The sequence below is a fragment of the Stigmatopora nigra genome, chromosome 1 (assembly GCF_051989575.1).
Source record: "Stigmatopora nigra isolate UIUO_SnigA chromosome 1, RoL_Snig_1.1, whole genome shotgun sequence".
Taxonomy (NCBI): domain Eukaryota; kingdom Metazoa; phylum Chordata; class Actinopteri; order Syngnathiformes; family Syngnathidae; genus Stigmatopora; species Stigmatopora nigra.
The window spans coordinates 23,424,421-23,448,361 of NC_135508.1; the positions used below are offsets into that span (position 1 = coordinate 23,424,421).

The following is a 23,941-nucleotide window of genomic DNA, read 5'->3' on the forward strand; positions in this document are numbered from 1 at the left end:
AGTAGTAGTAGTCAAAATAGTAGTAGTAGTCAAAATAGTAGTAGTAGTCAAAATAGTAGTAGTAGTAGTAGTCAAAATAGTAGTAGTAGTCAAAATAGTAGTAGTAGTCAAAATAGTAGTAGTAGTCAAAATAGTAGTAGTAGTCAAAATAGTAGTAGTAGTCAAAATAGTAGTAGTAGTCAAAATAGTAGTAGTAGTCAAAATAGTAGTAGTAGTCAAAATAGTAGTAGTAGTAGTAGTCAAAATAGTAGTAGTAGTAGTAGTCAAAATAGTAGTAGTAGTAGTCAAAATAGTAGTAGTAGTAGTAATAGTAGTAGTAGTAGTCAAAATAGTAGTAGTAGTAGTAGTAATAGTAGTAGTAGTAGTCAAAATAGTGGTAGTAGTAGTAGTAATAGTAGTAGTAGTAGTAGGAGTAATAGTAGTAGTAGTAGTAGGAGTAATAGTAGTAGTAGTAGTAGTCAAAATAGTAGTAGTAGTCAAAATAGTAGTAGTAGTAGTAGTAATAGTAGTAGTAGTAGTAGTAGTAATAGTAGTAGTAGTAGTAGGAATAGCAGCAGTAGTAGTAGTAGTAGGAATAGCAGCAGTAGTAGTAGTAATAGGAATAGCAGCAGTATTGTTAGTAGTAGTAGTAGGAATAGCAGCAGTAGTAGTAGTAGTAGGAATAGCAGCAGTAGTAGTAGTAGTAGTAGTAGTAGTAGTAGTAGTAGTAGTAGTAGTAGTAGTAGTAGGAATAGCAGCAGCAGTAGTAGTAGTAGTAGTAGTAGTAGGAATAGCAGCAGTAGTAGTAGTAGTAGGAATAGCAGCAGTAGTAGTAGTAGTAGGAATAGCAGCAGTAGTAGTAGTAGTAGGAATAGTAGCAGTAGTAGTAGTAGTAGTAGTAGGAATAGCAGCAGTAGTAGTAGTAGTAGGAATAGTAGCAGTAGTAGTAGTAGTAGTAGTCGTCGTCATAGTCGTAGTCGTAGTCACTGGCCCCAGTTAAATCCAAGTCGGTGATTGGACACTCTAAATTGACCCTGGGTATGAGTGTGAACCAGAATGGTATTTTGTCTCCTTGTGGCTTGTGATTGGCTAGCCACCAATTCAGGGCGCCCCTCGCCTCGTGCCCGGAGTCCGCTGGTTTAGGCCCCAGCAAACTCCATGACCATAATGAGAATGATGCGCTCCAGAAAATGAATGAATAAATGAATGAATATTGCCTGTATTTTCATTTAAATGTCTCTCCTTACTTTCCGAATGCACCCCGATGCACAGTTAGGATGTGTCATCCTTTTTCATAATGGTGACACTGGATGCCTTCTTCCAAACTATGTTTTTCTCATGAATTTTTTTAGAGGACTTTTGCATCAGTGCTTGTTACTTTGACTTTATAGCAAGGCTGACATTGTTGAGCGAGACTCTTCATCACAAAAACAGAGCAATGTAATCAATGAAAGGGGGCTTGTGAGTGCCCCACCTTTGAAAAGGCTGATTTATGTTCGGCACAATGGTGAATGTGAGACAGCAGGGCGCTTAGCAACGCTCAAGAAAGAAGATAAGAAAACACATTTCAAATCAGAAAAATGCTGGGGGATTCTACAAGAGATTTGATGAGAGGAAGAATGAATCAACAGTCTCAAACACCAGGTTTCTCGGACTGTATTGCATTTCAGGGATTTAAAGATGATCAGAAGAAGATCCATCACTCAGCCAAGAATAATGAGGCCTGAGAGAGTACTAGCAATAGGATAGTATACAACTAAGTCCACCACTTTAGTAAACATGCTACTCTCATTGATAAATAATGGTAATTTGGGTTAAATACTGAATAGTTTGGCTTTGGAATGAGTATAATTGCTGTCAGTTGTAAAAGAAACATGCAAAGTTGCATCAATCCTGCCTTCATTACAGTGAAGCTTTTTTCAAAGTTGCTCTTTATGATTTAAGTATTTATTTCCATTAGGCTCTGTTGTACAAATGATTGTTCATTGATAGAAAAATGTCTAAGAATTTGATTGTGACCAGGAAAATCAAAATCAAACTTTACTCATCTTTCTAGCAAGCTGCTTAGAAATCATTTAGTACCTAATTTTGTATTCATTTGGAGTATTAAATATTTAGACTTTAAAAAACTAAGCTTTTGTGTAATTGTTTTTGAAAGCAGTTCTTTGTTCTCCTGTATGACGTGGTTACTATTTAAGGAAACATTTTACAAAAAGAAAAAAGACAATCAAATTCGACTTAATTAATTTTAATTCATACTGTGTTCTATTTATACTTAACCGACTTTATGCAATAAGAAGCAAATCACACATATACAAGTGTGACATGTTAAAATGTTCAGATAAGAAAAAAGCATTGGTTTAACAATTTAAATATTTAATTTAAACCCCGTTAACGATCGAATATTAAAGATGTCGCAACTAGTTTCGATTTGATGTATATCGGTATTTGCTATTAACTATGACGGTTATAGAAAGGAATTTATGTTATCGATATTTCAGCGTTTACCTTGTCGAATTTGTAAAAAGAAAGATGACACATTGTTATGACCGTATACTGAACGGGTGTAATTGTATATTATGTTTTTTTTTCTAACCTGTTGATAAAATATATCAGTAAAGTTGGATTGAGGAAGCAACAACAAATCACTATTGTGATTATTTCTCACTGTGTTTCCAGCGGAAATGCGGGGTATAACACAAACATGCAAGGATGCCACAACTATGGGCCAGGCAAGCAACAATGCACCACTGAGCCACAGTCCCAAGTGGGTCAAAGCTAGTGGTGTCTGGGTCTGATACCCAGTATCGATATCACCACTCGATTGTGCTATTTTTGACGTATCGAATTTGGTGTTGATAGTGATTTGAAAAATGCGGGAGTAGACCCCTGAAGAGTGAGTTAAAAGTGTCTCGAGTCATAGTTGTGGGTCACACATTGATAGATTTACCAATTAGTATTTCCAATTTCAACTTTCAATAATGGAGGTGTTAGAGATCATATCCTTTTAGTCTTGCAAGAAGAGAATCCATCCACACGCACCTCCGGTCAGTTGATTCTAAAGACCTCGGTGCCCCTTTTGCTAATATATTCATGAGATTTAAACAAGATGCATAACAGAAGTCTAAACATTATTCAGAGTCTCATAACAATTAGCCTCAGTTCTCAAAACTATTGAAGGTCTGTTGAATCTTCCCGAGAAAGAGAGAGAGTTGATGCGGACCATCTTGAGAAGCCACGTTTCCCAAAACAGATCCACAGTTCCCAAGAGCTTATTGTTGAACCATAGTCTCGAGAAGTCCAGGTGTGAAGGACAAGTGACCTCCAAAGGTGTTTTGGTTAACTTTGGAGCGAGCACTTCTTTTGCAAGAGATGTATTAAAATGCTTTGTATTAATGTCACATTTATAATAATGATGAACCTAACATTCCTAATAAGCAAAGCGTTCATATATATAATGTTTGATATACAAAATAAGGCAAAGCGTTCTTCATTGCAAGCACATATATATAATGATTATATTTCAAGCAAATATATAATAATGATAAACCTAACACACAAAGAGACAGAAAATAATGAACAAAAGTCAGACGTCAGGTGGGTGAACCACTACACTATCAGGTGGCTGTATTCTAATCATTATATAGTACTTTGTAAAAGAAAGGGTAACACAGGCAGCATCCTCCTATCATTCAGCACCTGCCAGTTTATGTCATATATTTAATCCATCACTTAAAATAAATCAAATACAAAATGGGAATCAAATTTGGTAAGGACTGAAATCACCACTGACTTATAGAGTAAACCTTTCCCATAGCACCAGAAAAGCTTTGTGTGCACTTGCAGAACCAAGACCGTGGCTGAAATATTGTAGGTTTTGCCAATCCTAACAAATCTTCTGTGCCTCACAGCAGCAAATTGCTGACCTCCCTTTACCACAGGCAATGAACCTTAGGAAGAACCTGGCAGTGGGTAAAAACAAAACTCTGACACCATATGAATAAACTAACGCTATACTCAGACCTGACAAGCAGATCTGAAATTATGTAAGTTGCCATTATTGGGGTCTGGACATTTAATTGGAGCTTACGAAAGCAGTCTTCACATGGTTTCCAGTGCGATTGATAATCAGTAGTTATTTATCTTATCTTATCCAATCTTGCTTTGGTTATAGTGGGAATGTTCTGATAGAACGTGAAGCTTCCCTCATATCAAAATGTTTTTGGAAGTGACACTTCACATCGTATCCAACGATGAATGCAATTCACACAAACTCGATATAAAATGTAAAAAAAATGAATAACGTACGACAATTTTAATGAAACTGTTATTATCATGTTTTTTTATTTTAATTGAAATATTGTGTTTTATGCAAACTATTAAAAAAGTACAGCTTAATGAAAATACATTTTTAAATACAGCTATCTAATCTTCCATATGTTGCTGTATAAAGAACTTCTGAACCAACCCACCACAAACTGTTAGACTTGGTCCCCACCACCTTAAGGGATACAATCCCTTTCTCAGTTGACCCTCACCAGTTTGCCTATAGAACAAATAGGTCCACTGATGACGCCATCGCTGTAGTTCTACACAAAGCACTGAACCACCTGGAGCACCATGGGAACTACGTGAGGATGCTTTTCATTGACTATAGCTCAGCCTTCAACACTATAATACTGGATATTCTGGCTGACAAACTCTCCCACCTTGGACAATCCTCTTCCATCTGCTACTGGATTAAGAAATTCTTAACCGACCGTCCACAAACTGTTAGACTTGGACCCCACCTCTCTTCCTCCATTACACTGAACACAGGCTCCCCTCAAGGCTGTGTACGGAGTCCTCTTCTGTACTCCCTGTACACATACAACTGTACACCACCCCACCAGTCTAACTCCATCATCAAATTTGCCGATGACACCACTGTGGTCGGAACTCATCTCAGGGGGGGATGAGTCTGCTTACAGAGGTGAGGTCAACAAACTGTCTTTGTGGTGTTTGGTGAAGAATCTCACACTAAACACCACGGAAACTAAAGAAATAATCCTGGACTTTCGCAAACGCAGCACAGATCTGGCCCCATAAATCCGATAAATGCAGTATGTGTAGACAGACATGACACAGACCAACATCGTTCGTTATCCTACAGTCGCCAGGATTTAATCACTATCGGAAGGAGATGCGATATATCCGGGTTCACAACATAAATTTCGTCATGTGCAGTTTCTGGGTGTGATGACAAGTAGGCTTTTGTTGTTGATGATGACGACAGGGCCTATGTCCGATTATTATTATTATTATTATTACAGGGTCCCGTCCAGCCCAGAAACGACTCCATTTCCTGTGGGTACTCAGGAAGAACAACTTGGACACTAAGCTTCTGGTAACCTATTATAGAGCCACTTTGGAGAGCATCCTGGGATACTACAGTACAGTGTGGTACGCTGGAAGCACGGCAGCAGACAAAAAAGGCCATGTAGAGAGTGATCAACACTGCCCAGAAGATCGTCGGCTCCGCTCCACCCTCACTGGAAGACATTGCCAGCCCTCGTTACCTCAACAGAGCCAGGAACATCATCGGGGACCCATAATACCCTGGTCACAACCTGTTTCAGCTGCTGCCCTCTGGCAGACGCTACAGGTCTCACAAAGCATGAACAAATAGGCTTAAGGGCAGTTTTTTTCCCACAGCCATCAGGACTCTGAACTTGCGGTAGGATGACACACAATCCCTTCTGTGTAATAACTTCGGGGTCAGGTAACATGAAGGACGTTGGTTGGGCAGTGATCTGCCTCCTGCTGACTGACTGAAGGTATGTGAGGAGACAGTGAAGAGGTAAGTGATCCGTTGTTTGCTGGCATCTGCAAGGCAAACTTTTTTAATGCAGTCACCGGGATTTTGTTGCCGGAAGATGCGATGTATCCATCACGGCAGATTGCCAACGAGTCTGAAATGAACCACCAGAATCTCCGTGGATAGTAATAATATCTTAGATAAGGCAATTTAGGCATTTTTTTTTAGAATTTACTTTAAGATAATGTGATTCTTATATTTTTATATTACTTATTTTGGCCTTTTGCCGGGAAAGCACACTTTTTAGGAGTAGCACCACCAATTTCGTCATGCGCAGCTGGGTATGATGACCATTAGGCTTTTGACGAGTCAATGACGACGACAAAACCTGTTTGATTAGATTAGATTAATCTAAAACTAAATGCCGTTCAAATAATGGAAATACACTGACATCTGCTGGATAAAATAATGAAGTGCAAGGGTCGAGTTGTGTTCAATTTATTTATGTTTAGATTTTTGTCTATTTAAATGCGTATCAACGATCATAAAAATTATCATCATGAATTATAGCAGCATAACTTTTGTATGGCTTTTTATTCCACATTGGTGACCCTTCTTTTGCTGTTGTAATTGGAAAAAAATCGTCACAGGAAATAGGGCAACGAAGACGTCAGACGTTAAAGGTTTGGTGAAAAGCTTCCGTGTCTCTGGCTGAAGTGACCTCATTTCGACGCAGATGTGCTTCTTGCTGGTAATGTGTCGACAATGTCTCAGAGAAATTACTCCATATACGGGTTCGAGACGTGATTCATTTAGTTAAGAGAAGTTACCAAATGTGTTGAATTCCAAGAGCTAGCATGTATGCTAGCAAGCTCGTTGCGTTGACACTGAGTCGTTTATAAAGACTATTTCTACACAAAATTCCCGCTTTTGGCTGACAGATTTCACTCCATCATTGTTTCTAGTGGCAATAAAAGGTATGATTGCCCATTCGTCGACATTATATCGAGTCGACGTGCCAAAGTTAAAACTTCTATCTACCAGAGAAAACACAACAAAAGCATTTTGTTTGTGGCGTGTTTGTCTTTCTGTTTCAGGAAATATGCCACTTTTTCTGCAGTTATGATTGATCACAATGTAAAGGGGGTTGTAAATTTTCATATAATCAACTCCATTGACACCACAATAGTTTTTTGAGTTTTTTATTGTTAAAAACATTTATTTTCTGGGGTGGGTTGCTGGAGCCTATCCCAGCTGACCTCGGGTCAGAGGCACCTTGAATCGGTGGCCAGCTGATTGCAGGGTACAAGGAGACAAACAACCATTCACACTCACAGACACACTCGTACCTAGTTCAATTTAGACTTGTGTCCAATCAGCCTACCATACATGTTTTTGGAATGGGAAGAAAAGTACTCATAGAAAACCCACACATGCGGACATGCAAACACCACAACCTGGATTTTTTTAAAGAAAAATATTTTAGTAAAAACTTCAAAGCTGCAGTAAAATAACCTGCAAAGTGGAACTGTTGAACTCAAATATGTACTCTTTTGTTATGACAGGATCATGGACTGGAATCCTTCAGCTATACAACTGGGCCTCTTGGCAACCAGTTCAGCCCTGACGGCTGTCTTTTACAATGTGTACAGGAACCGAGCAGCAACAGTAACCAAATTAAAGGTATGCCACATTCATGAATAGTCTAGTGTTAAAAACACAGCTGTCTCACTACAGTAATCTGCCCTGTGCACAGGAAGCCAACAAGGTTTCAATAGACCAGGATTTGAAAATGATCCTCTCTGAAACACCTGGAAGATGTTTCCCTTATGCTGTTATTGAAGGTGAGTGTTAACCAGTGTGGTGAATGATAAACACTTGTATCAAGATTTAGTCTTTTAAATAGTAATTTTTCATTAACTTGTATATCACAAATGACCAATTTTCAGGTCTCAACTTCATCTAAATGTAAAATATTTACAGTTCCTTTTATTGTGTTCTTTGTCAATAAACCGAAGTGGAGGGTCAATTAAAGGTTCATAGCCAGCAACATTGGATTTTTAAGGATCGAATTACCAATTATACTGCGGAAGGGCTACTCGCAAGCCAGATCAAGTTGACAAATTGGTCAATTGGTCTTGCTAAAAATCTGTGCCTGTCCTTCTGTCATATTAATGTGCCTCGTTAAGAGATGAATGCTAGATGTGCTTGTTTGAAATTTTCACACTTTTTAATTTAATTAAGTTTACAATTTTTTTGGACCCCTAAAATACTTATTGTTGCTTAGTTTTTGTGACAAAAGTTCATTGTCTAATCTGTTTGTGTTCATTTCAGTATTTGATGTTATCATCAAAGCACCACGAAATTAGAACTAAAAACTCATTTGGCCCAATGTGCTTTTTTCTTTTTCATGTATCAGATCAGATAACTTTATTCATCATGTATTTGGGAAATTTCATTGTCACAGTAGCAAGAGGGTGAGAATACAGACACATGAAAATACATTTTAGACATAAATAAATAGGTAATAAACAAGTTGATAAATAAATATATAAATAAGGGTTCTAAAATATTTTATATGAGAAAAATTGTCAGCAATGTGTAAATCAGTCTTCAGACAAACAGGAAAAAAAGATGAGAAAATTGAGATTGATTTTGTTTTAAAAACTCCAACGTTTTTGCCACCACTACATATTCCTGTTTTTTTCTCTCTGATTGAAGTCACATGACTCAAAAACCATTTGATTGGCTAATTCCTTCTCGCTGAAATCCGTCGTGAAAAATCAACTTGGTCATCTTCCCTATGGCATAAAAATTCATTACATGAAATCACGGGGACATGGCCTATCTGGTGAACCTTGTGCCGTAGCGTCAGGCACAACAAGGGTGTTGCTCTTACACACGCACTAACATTGACATTAAATGGAAAAAAACAGCCAGTCTTAACACAGGATAAAAAAATTGCATATTCAATCGTGGGCCACAGTTTTGATACACTCCCCTAATAGGCTGACCTACTACTGCAATGCCATATTTGCAGGTGTTGTGAGGTCTGTGAAGGAAACACTGAACAGCCAATATCTCGACAACTGCAAAGGTGTCATTGAAAGACTGACATTGAATGAGGAGAAAATGGTGTGGAACCGCACTACTCATCTTTGGTAAGCTAGGGAGCAAACAAGCAGATCGTGTTTCTGGCAGGATTTAATGTCTGGCGTATCCTATTACAGGAACAACACTCAAAAAGTCATCCACCAGTGCACGAACACAGTTCCATTTGTACTGGGCTCTCATGATGAGGACATCCCAGCCACCGTGCGCATCATGCGCCCCCTTGATGCTGCAGAGTTGAACTTGGAAACCACATATGAAAACTTCCACCCTGCAGTTCAGTCCCTGTCCAGTGCTATTGGCAACTTCATCAGCGGCGAGCGACCCAAAGGCATTCACGAAACGGAAGAGATGTTACGCGTAGGCGACAGCGTCACAGGCGTGGGCGAGCTAGTTCTAGATAATAACATCATAAAGCTGCAGCCTCCCAAGGAAGGCTTCTGTTATTTCCTCACTCGGCTGGACTACGACGCCCTCCTAAGAAAGCAGGAGAGAGATGTCAGACTGTGGAGGCTTTTGACCGTGCTCTTTGGCGTGGCTGCCTGTTCCACGGTCTTCTACATTCTGTGGAAGCAGTACGCGTGCCACAGACAAAGGAAGCGCGTCAAGCGCATGATTCAAGAGTTTGAGGAGCAAGAAAAAAATAAGGGGGACCAAAATTTGGAGGAAAGCAGTGCACTTTCCAGCAGGTGCACTGTGTGCCTGTACAAGGAGCGCTCTTGTGTATTCCTGGAGTGCGGTCACGTGTGCACGTGCACCAGATGCTACGAGGCTCTGCCAGAGCCAAAGAAATGTCCCATTTGCAGGGCACGTATTGATAGAATGGTGCTCATATACAATATCTAATGATAATTGGAAAAAAAAACTGAACTCTGGTTCAAAGCTCATGTTGAACTTTTTTTTATGGCTGTGGGCAATTGATTAAATAGTTTTGAGCAGATATTTTATTTTAGTGGAACTATCATGCACACCTGATGATTATGTTAACCCTTAGAGGACACTAATTTTAAGTCATTGGCTGCTATTTAAGTTTGTTCATTCACCTCTTTGAGTCAAAATGGATTGGATGTCTAGTGCCGTCAATGGCACGAAAGCATGAGCATTCTCAGCTAGTCCTTCCAGTTCAAATGAATGACCGTATTTACTTACATATAAGCCATCCCCGGGTATAAGCCACACCCTTGAAATTGCCTTAAAATCGTTGAATTTGACAATTTATCGCATATAAGCTGCCCCTTGATACACCATTTTCACCTCCATATTCATGGTTTTAATAGGGAGTACAAATGTTTTACAGGGAAAAGCTTAAGAAAGATAAACACGTGGTATTTCTTAGGTACTGTATGAATCAAAAGCATATTGTTAGGGTCAATACAAGGAATTCTACAACTCAGATTTTTCTCTGTTGGAGTTATTGGAACATATACTTCTTAGTCACAAAAAAAATCATGAAGTTTGGTTCTTTTATGACATTTTATTATGGGTGAACAGAAAAGTGATCAAATCTGCTCGATCAAAAATATACATATGTTGCACCCTGAGTGTTTGACAGTGGTGTGCTCTGGGTAGTTCCTTAGTTCCTCCTCAATTGTGTCTGTGAATCCTGTCCAGTTTGCTCCTTTCCAGTTCCACACTACTCTGCCCTCTCGCACTCTGGCCGGCACTGAGTGAGTTACTGTCAGGAGGATGGGGAGGTGGTCGGAGGCAAGTGTCTCAAGGGTTGTCCAGGAGAAATGTTGTTGGCGCGTTTCAGGGACGATGGTGATGTCTGGGGCTGAATTGCTGCCGTTCCCGGGGTCCACCTCTGTGTGCCTTCCAACAGTTTACCTTACCCCCCCTCCCCCTCCGCGCGTCCATGAAGGACTACGTTGATGTGTCTGTAATCGATAATTGAGGGTGCTTGCCTTTTTTTGTGGAACGGGACGATCTCCGCCGAGTGCCAGGATTGGAGACACCATTGGGTGGTCCAGCTGATGTTAAAGATCTGGAGCAGGATAGGATGTGCTTCAGGGGGGAGCTACTTCAGCATCTCTGGAGCGATTCCATCTGGGCCAGCAGCTTTGCCTGGTTTTAGTTGGTTGAGGGCTTGGCGGAGTTCATCTTCGGAGAATGGACACGGGTAATTGCCGAGGGGAACCCTGTAGTCTACTAGCATCTCTTCGAAGCTCTCTTTTTGTTTGATTGTGGTCTCGTCAGGGATTTGATCACCGCCCATGCTTGTTTGGAGTCCTTGGTCTCCGAATTTTTTTGGAGGTGGAGATGCCAAGCCGCTCGTTCCGCCTCAGATGTCTTCTCTGCTACCTCTCTGCAGAGTTGCAGGTATTGGGATTGGGTAGACACATTCAAGTTTCTTCATAATCGATCCCTCGCCTTTATTAGTTGTTTTAGTTCGTCATTCATCCATGGGACGTTGTTCCTGCCGGTTCAAGTTTTGATCTCTGGGGAAAATCGTGTTGCCTTCGTTGTCAGCGTAGAGGTTCTTTCGTTTGTCGGCGTGGATGCGGTGGCTTCGTGTCGCTCGCCGGATGGCAGCTTTTGCTGTCGCGAAGTGCCGTGGTGCACCGACTTGTTCCATCCGCCTCCTGCAGCGGCTAGTTGGTCGGCTCTTTCATTGCCCGGGACACCGCAATGGCTTGGGACCCATAGAACTTCCACCGCCACTTGTTTATCTTCGAGGGTAGTCAGGAGTTCTCTGATTGAGGCCTCGGTGGTGGTTTTCAGTTTGAACTCATGTTCCATGGTTTGCAGCCTCTGATGGGAGGAGAGGCTGTCTGTCACCAAGCGGATTGGGGTCCCTGGCTCACACCTTTCGGTGGCCATCTTTAGCTGCTGCTGCTGCTGTTGTTGTTGAGGCAGCTCCCAGGTGACCCTAAGAGTATGCCTGGCAGGTGACCCCATAGAGTATGCCTGGCTAGCGCTAGCACCTTGGACAGCTCAGTTACCAGCACGTCCAGGGGGGCGAGATGAAACCGAAGATCTGAAGACGGAGGGAAGAGAGGCGGGGGTAACGCTGGGGGCCAGTGTACAAGGTCTTGCGTTTCTTCCCGAGAGAGAGGGCAGGTTGAGTTGAGGGTGTGGTTGAGAAGGTGATGGTAGGCTCTCAGGCTTGGGTGGTGGCCCGAGCGGAGGCGGGCGATGAGAACCGCGTCGCTCCGGTTCTCCACGTGCGCGCAGTCTAGGCGCCAGTTATACTTTGGGTAGATGATCGCTGCGCGATGATCCGGTCTTGGTGGATTGTCACAAATCAGTCGTCTGATGGCTGCTTTGGCTGGGGCGAAGGGGATTGGTTGTGGCTCATAGACTTTGGAGGAGGCGGATTCTTTCGTTAGGGCATCTGCCATCTCATTCCCAGGCAACCTGCAATGACCTGGGGTCCACAGGAGGGCTGTCCGAGCCGTGCGCTGGTTCAGTAGGCGACGGATTTCGTCGGTGTCGGCCGAGTGGCTCGCAATGGCAGTCAGTAAGGATTGACTGTCAGAGCACACTGCGACGTCACCAGCTACGTTCGTGTCAGTTAGCCATTGCAGGGCCATCGTCGTGGCCGCCTTCTCTTCCTCGAAGAAGGATGTGAAAGGGGCTCCACGCAACGGCTTTGAATACGTGGTGATTGGGTCTGCCGGCTCTCCGGTTGTGGCGATCATCGCCGCCCCACTGGCCGTCATTCCATTGGTAGCAGAGCCGTTGGTATAGATGGTGACCTCTGGTGGGACTGCACAGATGGCGGAGATGGCACGTTCCCGAAGGACTGGCGAGGGATCGAGTTTTGTGGCGCTCCCAAGGGCTGCAGAGATCCGTCCTGAGGTCGGTGTCGTTCACCCACGGGCACTCGATGGAGGGCGGGAAGTGTTCTCGTTGGTTTGACAGGGCGGGAGGGCGGACATGATTCCTGACGCGGTCTTGCGCCAGCTGGAATGCTGAAGACAGTGCGCGACTGTCTTTGTAGCGAGTTCATTCCGAGGGTGATCAAAAGGAGATGGCTGCTAGTTGGCTTAGTCGCGAGGAGTAAGAGCACACGCCCGCTTCTAGCTGCAGCGCCTCGACTGGTGTCGTCTTCAGTTGACCCATCACGATGCGCAGGGCACTGTTCTGGGCGCGACCTAGGTCGTCAAGTCGGGACTGCGACAGGAAGGGCTGCCATGCTGGGGCGGCGTAGTCCATGACGCTCCGCTGGAGTGCGAGGTGCACAGAGCGTAGACTGTGTTTTTGCCAGCCCCAGTCTTTCTTGGTTGCCTCTCTCCATGCCTGTGGGCAGGAACTGGATCTGAAGGATTCATTTAAGATTCCCAGGACTTTCTGCCTGGCCGTAGGTCCCAGCGCCTTGATGAAGGATGGGGGAATATAGTCCCGGCCTGGGGTGCCTGTCGGTCACATCTGATGGATTGCAGTTTTGAGCTCCTGCTCGCTGAAGTCTGCGCAGCTCTCGTCGCCAGCTGATGGGGTATCCAGCCGTTGCTTCGCTTCTCGGATGTGGCGTCATTCTTCTTTGGAGAAGGAGAGTCTGCACACTGCGGCATGGTGCTTGGCAAAAACATCGGCTTTCTCCACGTTGGTAGTGTAGAAGCGGCCATTGTGTTGCAGGGATTCAGTAAGCGCGCAGTTATCAGGTGATCCGCTGAGAAAGCGGATCAATCGCCACGTTTTGGCGGTGTCCGGGTTGAACTCCAGCTCGTCCTATAGGGCAGCCCACTTTGCTTCCTTGGCCGACCGAGTGAGGATGTTCACTTCCCTGCAAGCGGCTAGCCAGTCTTCTCTGTGGGTGCCTACGGAGCGGCGTAGGCGATTGCGTTCTTTGATGGCAGATCTCACGTCAGCCGACATCCAGGTGTTGCTCGTCTTGCCTGTCCGGGATTTGCCAACGACGCACTTCCCCACCTCCTTCAGCAGAGTCGTGAAGTGGGAGAGGCGGTCGGTCAGTGGCGGGGGCGTGTTGGTTCCGAAACTCAGCTGCTGCTGTCTTCTCTCTCTCTCTCTCTTTAAATCACCTCAGCCGCCTGAGGATGGTCCTCAGATGTGGTAGACTGCCTTGGGGGAGGGAGACGAGTTCTGACATTGTTTGACCGATCTGACGTTGGTGTTGTTCTGCGAGCAGTGCCGGACACCGCAGCCAGAAATGTTCCGACGATTCCTCCTCCTCGCCGCATAATCTGCAGCGAGGATCTTCCGTCTTCCCCGTGAGGTGTTGCCACCGTCGTAGGGATGTATGATGGCCGCATCGGAATCGGGCTAGGTCCGTAGCTTCAGCCCGCGAGAGTTCCGCTTCTCGCCGTTCATCGGGTCCTCGTTGGAAGACTTCCTGGAGTCGCATGTGGTGGATTGGAGGAGGTCGGCACTCGCGACGGATGATGGCTCGACGGGTGGCAGCATCTGGCGGAACCTCGGGTTGAGGCATGTTTGACCCGCGTTTCGCCTGGGCATCTGCAAGTTCGTTTCCACGTAGGTTGCAGTGGCCGGGGACCCAGATAATCGAGAATTGTTTATCGACTGCCAGGTCTGCTGCCGTCTTTTGTAGGTCGATGATGACCGCGTCGGTTGGGAAGGGGTTGGAGACGGCTGCAACCAGGGACTTGCAGTCACAGACGATCGTGGCTACTGCCCAGGTTGTAGTGGTGAGCCAGCGTAGAGCTTCGGCAAGGGCAACTCCCTCTGAGTGGAAGGAGCTGCTATGGACACCCGTGGGGGCATGCCATTCATGTACCACTTGGTCGTTTTTGAGGACGACGAGGCCTGTTCACGCCATCCGACGTGCCTTCACGTGTCGAACCATCGGTGAAAAGCAGGAGTTCGGCGTTGGATGCGTTTGACTCGATTGTTGCCGCTGCGGCTGACAGTTGTATTTCTTGCGGCATCGTCTTGTTTGTTGGCGGGTAGATGGCTTGGATGGGGGGCGGGAGATCCCATGGCGGTTGTGTGTGTCGGTTGTCGGGGGTGATGGATGAGGTAGGCTGGGATGCTAGACTGCGCCAATCAGAGCGTTTTTTAAGCCGGGATCGGATGTTGGATTCCAGGAGCTGGCGGCGATCATCGGTTGCGGGAAGGTGTGCCCGGTCGTCAGCCTTGGTTCTTGAGGAAGCTGTAAGGCGATATGCAAGGGTAGGGCGATTCGCCTCGGCTCGAACTGCTTCAACAGGAGTCGTTCGCAGTTGGTGTGTGCCTGCTCTTGCGGCCTCTAGTTGTACTCTTTCGAGTTTGCCGATGTTAGTGGCTGACAACCAGGGGTACCAGGCTGGGGCGGCATATTCTGCTAGGCTGCGTTGAGTCGCTGTGTAGACTCTGCGGAGGTCCGGCTTGTGCCATCCCCATGTTGTGCCCGATACTAGCCGGAGCAGGTTGGTTCTCCCGTGCATTGAACGGCAGAGCTTGTTAGCATGCTCCCCAAACGTGAGTAGCCTGTCGTATGTGACTCCCAGGAAGGTCGGGTACGGGTTGCAGGACAACCTTTCACCGGATATTGCTATGTCGGGCTGCCACGATGCATCTGCGCTGTCAAGACTGAAGGAGGCAGTTTCACACTTGGACGTATTGAGGGTGAGCTTTGCCTGGGAGCTCCACTCCACCACTTTATCCACCTCTCTTTGCAGCTCCTCGGCTACCTGTTCTTTATTTCTACCGGCTCTGGCGATGGCTAGGTCGTCTGCATAGGCGCTCACCATAGTGTTGTCGTCAAACTTCTCCAGCAGGCTGTTGATGTAAATGGTAAACAGGATGGGTGAAAGGACGGAGCCTTGAGGGAGGCCTTCCTTGAATACTCTGCTCCGACCAGTGGCAGTGCGGATTCTCACTCGCGCTGTGCGGTTGGTGAACCTACGAACCGTAGGGGGATCCCGAGTCTTGTCATACTAAGCAGCAAACCTGTCCGCCATACTCGATCATACGCTTTACTGAAGTCGAAAAACGTAGCAACTGTGCGTTTGCGCTGCGACGACTGGAACCCGTCAGAGATGAACTGGGACAGCCGGAGGCATTGATCGGTGGTGCTGCGACCCTTTCAAAAACCGGCTTGCCAGCTGCTGCCGTTGCATAATGGGAGGATTGACGGTGGACAGTGGGCTGGGTGTGCCACAAAGCACACAAACCACTCCTTCCCTTTCCTGAGTTAGCTCTGCTGGTCTGACTCTTCGGATTTTACATCCAGCTTGGAAATGTTCTCCACTCCCACAGCGATAACAGTGTGTGCACTGAACATCTCGCACTTCTCTCTGACAAGCAAAACACCTCCTTGGGACATAAGCAGGGCGGCTAGTGTTCCAGTTGGGTGCTGGGGGCTTGCTGTACTTCTTTTGTTTTGCAGAAGGTCACTGAGTCTCCCTAACTGTTCTCCTGACTGTGGTTGGGAGGTAGGACTGAGGCTGAAACATAGCTTGCTGTAGTGTCTCTTTGAACTGAGCTAACTCGACACCGAGATCTTTAAGAGAAGCAACACTTGTCTTCAGTTCAGTCAGCTCCGCTTGTACTTCAGGGGACATTTTAGATTTTTCTTTGACATGCCGATTAGTAGGTCGCAGGTCTTCTGACTGTACCTGGTTAACTTGTCTCGCTGTCTGTGGGGTGCTAAACTTCTTTTTACAGTGAACCCTCGCTTATGGTGGTTAATGGAGACGGGGACACCCCCGCAGAAGGGTGAAACCGCGAAGTAGCTGGGCGCCATTAAAAAACGCTTATAGAAACGTATAACACGTGACCAAAACCACCACCAGGCTAATATGCTGTTCATTCAGGTGTTTTATTCCACATTAGAATGCAGGTGTTATGTTGGTGCATACAAACAAATCACTGCATATGTAATAAATGTAAACTTTTATTCAGAAAACTCAGAAATTCAAAAACATCATAGCAGCAGTTCAAAAACATCATAGCAGCAATTCAAAAACATCATAGTAGTCCGGATGGATCTTCCGCAGTTCTTTGGCGCGTAAAAAACATTGTTATGGGGAGTTGGGAACGTTGTTGTTTTTTTTGGTCGGTGAGGGTGCGCCTGTAAACAGCCATGACCTCATCGATGCGATTGCTGAACACGACTGCCCTCACCATGTTATCGTCCATTTCTTTGGCCTTTCTTTGGAGGTCTTTGGCTGTATTAAAGAGGTCCTGCAAATTATGTAAAGTAAGGCCACCTTCGGCAGCAGGCTCCTCTTCCTCCCCACTCTCCGACTTGGTCGTCATCTGTAGGTCCTCCTCTGTCAGTGGGGCTGGGTGACAGTCGATGAAATTTGTAATCTCATCAGCCGTCATGTCCGAGAAGCCTTCAGTCTGCACCAACCGAGCCAGCCTGACAGCCTTATCGACGGCAGATATGATGGATCTCGTTAGGCGTGAAACCCGCATAGTCCTGAGTGATTTTGAGTGACAATTTCCTCCAACTGGAGATGAGTGTCTGCTCTTTCATGTCCTTTAGAGCATTCTGGATATTATTCAGGCACATGCTATATTTAACCTGTCCAGTAACAGTTCATTGGAAGTTTTACAGTCCAGCAAGAGAGACTGCATATCTACCCGGACACTGTCACTCTGCAGCCCAGTAAGTATTGTGTGCAAGCACATACTCTGGACTAAACTTGGGTCATACTGGAGTCCTGATTCTGCTTCTTGGGATGCAAACAGAACCTTCTGCCTTAGAACAAAGACTCGCATTAAGAAACTTTGAGGAGTCTCTTTGATATGCCTCACCTCGGAAGCTAACTGCATATAGATGTCAGTAGCACTTCTTTCCTGACAATGAGCACATATGATGCATTTGGGCATGGAAAGAGTGACGTTAGGTTTTTCTTCTAAGTAATTCCGTAACTGTAGACTGGGGGAGATAGCTCTGATTACTGCGTCTATGATTTCCACATCCTGGTAACCCCTACTCTGTCCATTTTCAATTTGATGAACCAGACTGGAGAACGTCAGCTTGTCCTTCTGGCCTGGTTCACCTATTTGACCCGCAATCTTGAAATCTTTCCGCCAGTATGGGCTTGGCGGGTGCTGGGCTGACACACCCCTTTGAAGGTCCGCCGCGGCGGGTAGATGGGGCAAAGTTGTTGGATTCTCTTCCTATCCCGATCCTGGCTTGCCATTTTCAGCTCTTTTGTCTTCAGGTCTCATATCGGATATTTTCTCTTTCAGTGTCAACAACTTAGACATACCTTCAAGCTCTTCCCTTTCTAGGTGCTTCACATTGTGAGCCACCAATGATATATAATTTGCGTTTCACACTTCTTAATATGTTAAGAAAATCACATATTTCTCACAGGTTATTTACGGTCAGGTCCATCAACGTTCCTTCCACCTCTTGGTATAACTGCTCCATTTCCTCACGGTGTAGAAGTTCGGTTTACTGTGCAGAAGTGAACTCTGAACTGGCACGTCTTTACTGTCTCTGATGATCTTAACTTGGCCTCAGATGACGAGTACTCAACTGCTAACTTCAAGTTCTTCTTAAACAGCAACACCTCTCCTCACTGCCTTCTTCCTGGTTTGTAGTGTTTGGATTTAGCTGGCTCAGAATTCATTGAGCAGGTCATGGACACTGGACATCTTTCACGCACACACGTCAAAAGTAAACCAACATTCCTAAACATTATCTTCTCTTATCACATGTTAAACACTATCTTGCAAACCACACACTCAATCGGCCTCTACAACAAACAGCATATCTTTAAACACAGGGAGAAATAATCATACAGTGGTTAGTTGTTGTTGTCTTGAACCAACTTTTACTGTAATGACGAAAAATCTCCCGCTACAACTTTCTCATTGTAGCGTTTGTGGGCGTTTGCATCCAATGAGCCCTAGTTAAATGGCTTCAGAGAAGTCACCAGCTGTAGTCAATCATAATCACTAACAAGTAGTTAAGAGGCCATGTTCCATAGCTCATTTCATTGACATAATTTTCTAAGTCACCAAAGTTGTTAATTTGTGTTTCTGTATGTATATTTTTGACCGAGCAGATTTGATCACTTTTTCTGTTAACCCATAAGAAATTATGTTCTTCACAAGCGTATGTAAACTTTTGACCTCAACTGTAAGTGCAAAAAAGGGTTAATAGAAAAATGAAAGTAGTAAATTCAATTGAAAAAAAAAACAGTTCAAATGTTGGAAACTCCTTAAAATTATTTTTAAAAAGTAATAGTACTAAAAAAACGTACGAAAGTAAAAAACATGTAACAAAATATCAAACATTATTCAAAACAAATAAACAGAAAAAGATTACAATTCATAAAATAAATGACCAAGAATTTATTAACAAATTATTTCAAAAAAGGATTTCTTTAAAGTCTAAATCTTTATTTTTAACTACCTACTCTTTGATTTTAGTACAGTGTTCCCTCGGTTATTCCGGACCACCCGTGATAAGTGAATTTCCGCGAAATAGGGATTCCCCTTCAAAAATGCTTAATTTGAATTTAATTAATTTTTTTTTTTTTTTTACCCCCCTGTATACAGTACACCATATAGAATACGGGTAGGGATTGAAATTCATGTTATAACAAAAAAATGTAAAATATGTTGTCTCAATGTAATATTGTATTTTTAATTATTATTTCCCAAAAAAAATCTGCGAAGCTCTGAGTTCGCGGTGGCTGAACCGCTAATGTATTTTCCCATTCCTATAAATGTTTCAATGTAATTTCCTAGGTTTTGCATTCATATGCACCTGACATGTATCTCCCCAATTCTTGTTTTAAAATATATCTACCATATGTTAAATGCATTAAAAATATTATTACTTTTTACCTTCAACTGATTCTGACTGGCACTCTTTGACAACTTTGGGTCCTATGCGCAGGACATTATGTACTTATGTGGCCCTGTAATAAACATCCTAACTTCAAGAAAAACTTTTAAGACATGCAATGCATTGGTAATATCTTGCTTTACCAAACCGCTATTAGTTGTTTCATGTTGCTCTGTCTGGCTAGTTTTTCCCACAATCAATCAACATCTCAAACACAGTTCACTTAATTCTCTCATTATACCCTGTTTTTCCCGCATAATGAAAATGTCACATCTTCACACATAGACATCTAAATTCTAACAAAACAGGAAACAGGTGAAACCACATAAAAGAATGATGTCTTACGAGCCAGTGTTCACTACATGTTGTCTATCTTATGCTATATAATAGAGTATGACAGTTAAAGAAATATACATTTTCTTCATCTGGATGCACCATACAGCGCAAATAGGAAGGGGATCCAAAAAGACTTAACCCCCACCTCTGTTCAGAAAATGAGATCAGATGAGATATATTTGTGGCTTTCTGAAGTTGTGTATAACCTCTTCAAAATTCAAAATTAGTTCAGGAACTTTCAGGGTTGTTTTTAGTGTCCGTTGTTGTCCAAGAATGAGGGCTAGTTTACAGGTTATAATGTTCCCAAACAAATCCCCCATATCCCACTTTATCGTAAAACATCCGTCATCTGGGATGTCATTTGGTAATTAACATTTTTCTAGGCCTCACAGATGTGTACACAACATCTGGTCAGAGGCTTACCATTCAAGGACATTTGACAGTTTTCCCATAACACCCTTTCCCTTCAGCTGTGATGAGAGAGGATCAACTGCAAGGCAATAGAGGTAAGATTGGGACAAAAAAAATTTGGCCCGAACCAATGCAACCTGGCCTGTGCCCGCCAAATTAGTAACTTGATTTGCAGGAACAAGTCCGAAGAAAACCCCAAATTTCATATTTTATAGGTGAGGACTCTGGACTTCCGAGTCAGGAGGCCTGATTTATGATAATAGATTAAAACCTGTCTTTTGTAACGAAATTTAAGTTAAACAAGACTATAACATATGTTATAAGATAATACAGATGTTTGACAATTTCAATTGTTTAAATGCCTGCTCAGCGTCAAGGTGCAAGTCTTTTTGCTCTCGTATAAAAACAAAGGGACACATTGACTACACTCAGCAAAACCAATGTAAGTTTCTCTAGCATATTCAACAATCAATTTAAAGCTATTCCACACCTCATTCTCACAAGTTTTTTTTTAGATTTTATTTTTCTTATTATTTTTTTTTTAAGGTTAGCGAGACCACACATCATTTTAGTTTTAACTTTTTTTTTCAGTGAGAGATAAGCCCGGCCCGACCCAAACGCAAAGTAATGATTGACATTTTAGGCCGGGTAGGGTTTGAGCTCGGGCTAAAGAGCTCACCTCTACATGGTAGGATATTAGTTATTTTGCTCTGCAGCAATTGTGGGCGACCAATTTTTGCCACAAAGCTGTTGATAGTTGGTAATACTCACTCACTCCCTATCAAAGAGGAACACATGCATTAAGAGTTACATTTACATATGTAAGTTTGAAGACAGATCTTATAAAAATCGAAAAGCATTCTAAAACCCTGCTGTCCAGCACCACATTGCTTCCAAATCAGACGATGGTGAAAACCCTTGCTGACAAAAGAGAAGCACAGGACACAAATAAAAAAGCAACTGCAAAATTGTACAGGAGTGTATTTAGAAAACATGACACGGCACACACTGAGACACATGCATATTTATAACATGTCCGTTCCATGTCATCAAGTCTTGCTAGTTTTGTGCTGTGGACACAGATATTTGTTACATTTGCACAGCTTGTTTGACAGCACGGTTTGACTCCTCTTCTTTGTCTGTTGTTGATGATATGCTTTCCTACTATATGTTTAGACATAACATGCAAGATGAAATGCAAGTTTTTTGAAAGGCTGGTACTTGCCGGAGCAGGGTATCGAGGGAAAGGCATAAGAAAGTGATGCTACAGTACTTCATTTTCATCATATCAAAGAGTGAGGAGAAGGCCAGGTGCTGCTATATTAAGGAAACGCGATAAAATAAAATAAAAATATTCACTGGCTGCCATTGACAGTGATAGACTAGCTCTGCTAAAAAAATGAACTGTTTTTACATTGATCACTTAAAAGACTGAACCTAAGTAAAAAGCTCATCCTTTATATTTGTGTAACAGTTTCAATGTAATTTCATAAATTAACCCAATGGCACTGAAACATGGTAAAAAAAAACTGCCAGCCACCCTCGTTTAAATGGAATTGAGGAATATCGCAGTCAATGGCACTGAATGAGATAAAGGGTTAGACTCATTTCTGGCTCTCTTGTGAATAAGTCTAAATAATACAAAATGGAAGAATATGAATGATAGAATTTGACATTTGAAGACAAATAACATGATTTAAATACTGTAATATGAACAAAAGTAAAGGGGTTTATGTTCAATGGGAGCTGCCAGTGGGAGCGTCAGGTGGCCAGCCACAAGTGTACACACCTCAGTGTCTTTTAACTTAAAATGTACTTTTTGATTCACACGATTGTATACATACTGTACAACAATACTCACTGAACTGCCACTGCACCCCAGCAGCGACAGGAAGGTGACACAGGTTTATGACACGAACATTCAAATGCTTCATATACACAGGAAAGAGTGGAGGCTCTTGCACACATGCACTTGACACTGAAAGATAATGTTTCTCAACACAATCAACAATAATGCAGTCATGTACTAAAAACCTTTTGATTAAACCCACATGGGAATCTTTAGCAATATTATAGATACAAATAAAACTGGAGTTCATCAGGACATCAGATATTCTCAGATTTTGGAGAGGAATATGTGGCATTGTGGCAAGGAAGAGTCGTGAGTGAGGATGAGGCTGAAATGGCGTATGGAAGTCCCCTCCGAGAAACCAAAAAAAAGTGCCAAGGTAATCATGTAATTCAAGTAATGTGTGGTCTATCCACAGGGCACAGGGTGGGAGAAGGAATTATAGAATTTGGGTGTATAACCACTACTGGCTCTTCCTGTGTTCAGTCAGATTTGTTGAAGCATCTGTGGCGGCTTCCCCACGGGCTCCTTTTGAGAGGAGCTCCACCCACTTGGCTTGGAGTTCGGCGTCTTGGGGATTGAGCAGCACAGTTTGCTGACTGTGACTCAGTCGGATTGCATGCTTGATCTCTGCGGATGGCGAGAACATCGTCACCTCAAACCCAGGCAGCGGAAGAGCTCTCGCACCTTTCATTTCCTGCAATAAAGAGTTTGACAATTTAATCATCACTAATTCGTTTAACTCTTTATGAGGCAAGTAAACCTTAGATAATTTAATAAAACAAACCTAGAACCTGCTCCTCCCCATGATTTTCCATCATGTGGGCCACAACTTTAACATTTAGGTATGCCCTATATTAGGGTTGCCAACCCTGGCCTAAATGAACTGAAACCACAAACCATGTGATTATAAGTAATGCGGAAAATGAATGAATACCAACGCTGGAAGAGTTGTCTAGCACATATACAGTGTTCCCTCGGTTATCGCGGTTAATGGGGATCGGGACCACCCGCAACAAGTGAATTTCCGCGAAGTAGGGATGCCCCTTCAAAAATGCTTAATTTGAATTTAATTAAAAAAATAATAATTTTATTTTTTTAATTATTTTTTTACCCCACTGTATACAGTACACTATATAGAATACGGGTAAAGACAGTGAAATTTGTGTTCTAACCAAAAAAAACCTGTAAAATATATTATCTCAAAAAAAAACGCGAAGCTCTGAATCCGCGGTGGCTGAACCGCAAAGTAGCGAGGGAACACCGTACCTCAGAATTCTGAGACCGAGGGTTCAATTCCCTGTGCGTTCTGAACCTTCCTGTGTTAAGTTTGCATGTTCTCCTCAAGCTTGCGTGGGTTTTCTCCAGGTACTCCGGTTTCCTCCCAAACCCCCAAAGCATGCATTGTTGGCTGATTGATTAAAACAAATTGTCCCCAGGTATGAGGATGTTTGTGCATTGTTGATTGTCTCCATGTGGCCTGTGATTGGCTGGGATAGATGATCCTCAAGAGGATGATGGAGACGGCTTGGAAAAGGAATGAATGAGCTAATTGTTTAGTTTTTGTTGTTGTTAAAGACTATTTTATGAATGAACCAAACTAATTACAAATAGACTAAAACAGAAATACTTATGGCACCTGATAGTGTTTTAACACCCCCACATGATATTCAACAATCATTGCTCATGTTTCAGTGCCATTGACGACCACAGACGTAAATAGAAGCCAATTAAACAAATG

The 23,941-nt window shown here is 43.3% G+C and overlaps 2 protein-coding genes across 4 annotated transcripts in view; one reads left to right on the forward strand and one right to left on the reverse strand.

The window, feature by feature from the left end:
- The first annotated feature begins 6,265 nt into the window (after positions 1–6,265).
- On the forward strand, positions 6,266–10,282 carry mul1 (mitochondrial E3 ubiquitin protein ligase 1). Of its 2 annotated transcripts, none has more exons than XM_077727370.1 (5): positions 6,266–6,527; positions 7,342–7,459; positions 7,533–7,620; positions 8,817–8,937; positions 9,007–10,282. In XM_077727370.1, the coding sequence occupies exons 2-5, from the start codon at positions 7,346–7,348 to the stop codon at positions 9,731–9,733; spliced, it is 1,050 nt and encodes a 349-aa protein (XP_077583496.1). In that variant the 5' UTR covers positions 6,266–6,527; positions 7,342–7,345; the 3' UTR covers positions 9,734–10,282. The 2 variants fall into 2 exon arrangements, with proteins under 2 accessions (XP_077583496.1, XP_077583504.1); XM_077727378.1 differs by lacking the exon at positions 6,266–6,527 and adding an exon at positions 6,536–6,753.
- An 11,033-nt stretch (positions 10,283–21,315) lies between these two features.
- Positions 21,316–23,941, reverse strand: part of fgd (faciogenital dysplasia) — a 50,388-nt gene continuing 47,762 nt past the window's right edge. For both annotated transcript variants that reach the window (XM_077723909.1, XM_077723900.1), the window contains one exon: positions 21,316–22,897. In XM_077723909.1, the coding sequence (XP_077580035.1) occupies positions 22,664–22,897 (234 nt within the window). In that variant the 3' untranslated portion in view covers positions 21,316–22,663. The remainder of the gene's footprint in view (positions 22,898–23,941) is intronic.

Bases quoted from the DNA above. Each gene is read 5' to 3' on its own strand.
- mul1 (XM_077727370.1), top strand. From the start codon at position 7,346: ATGGACTGGAATCCTTCAGCTATACAACTGGGCCTCTTGGCAACCAGT. The intron at 7,460-7,532 runs GTATGCCACATT...CCCTGTGCACAG, and splicing joins CAACAGTAACCAAATTAAAG to GAAGCCAACAAGGTTTCAAT. The intron at 7,621-8,816 runs GTGAGTGTTAAC...CCATATTTGCAG, and splicing joins CCCTTATGCTGTTATTGAAG to GTGTTGTGAGGTCTGTGAAG.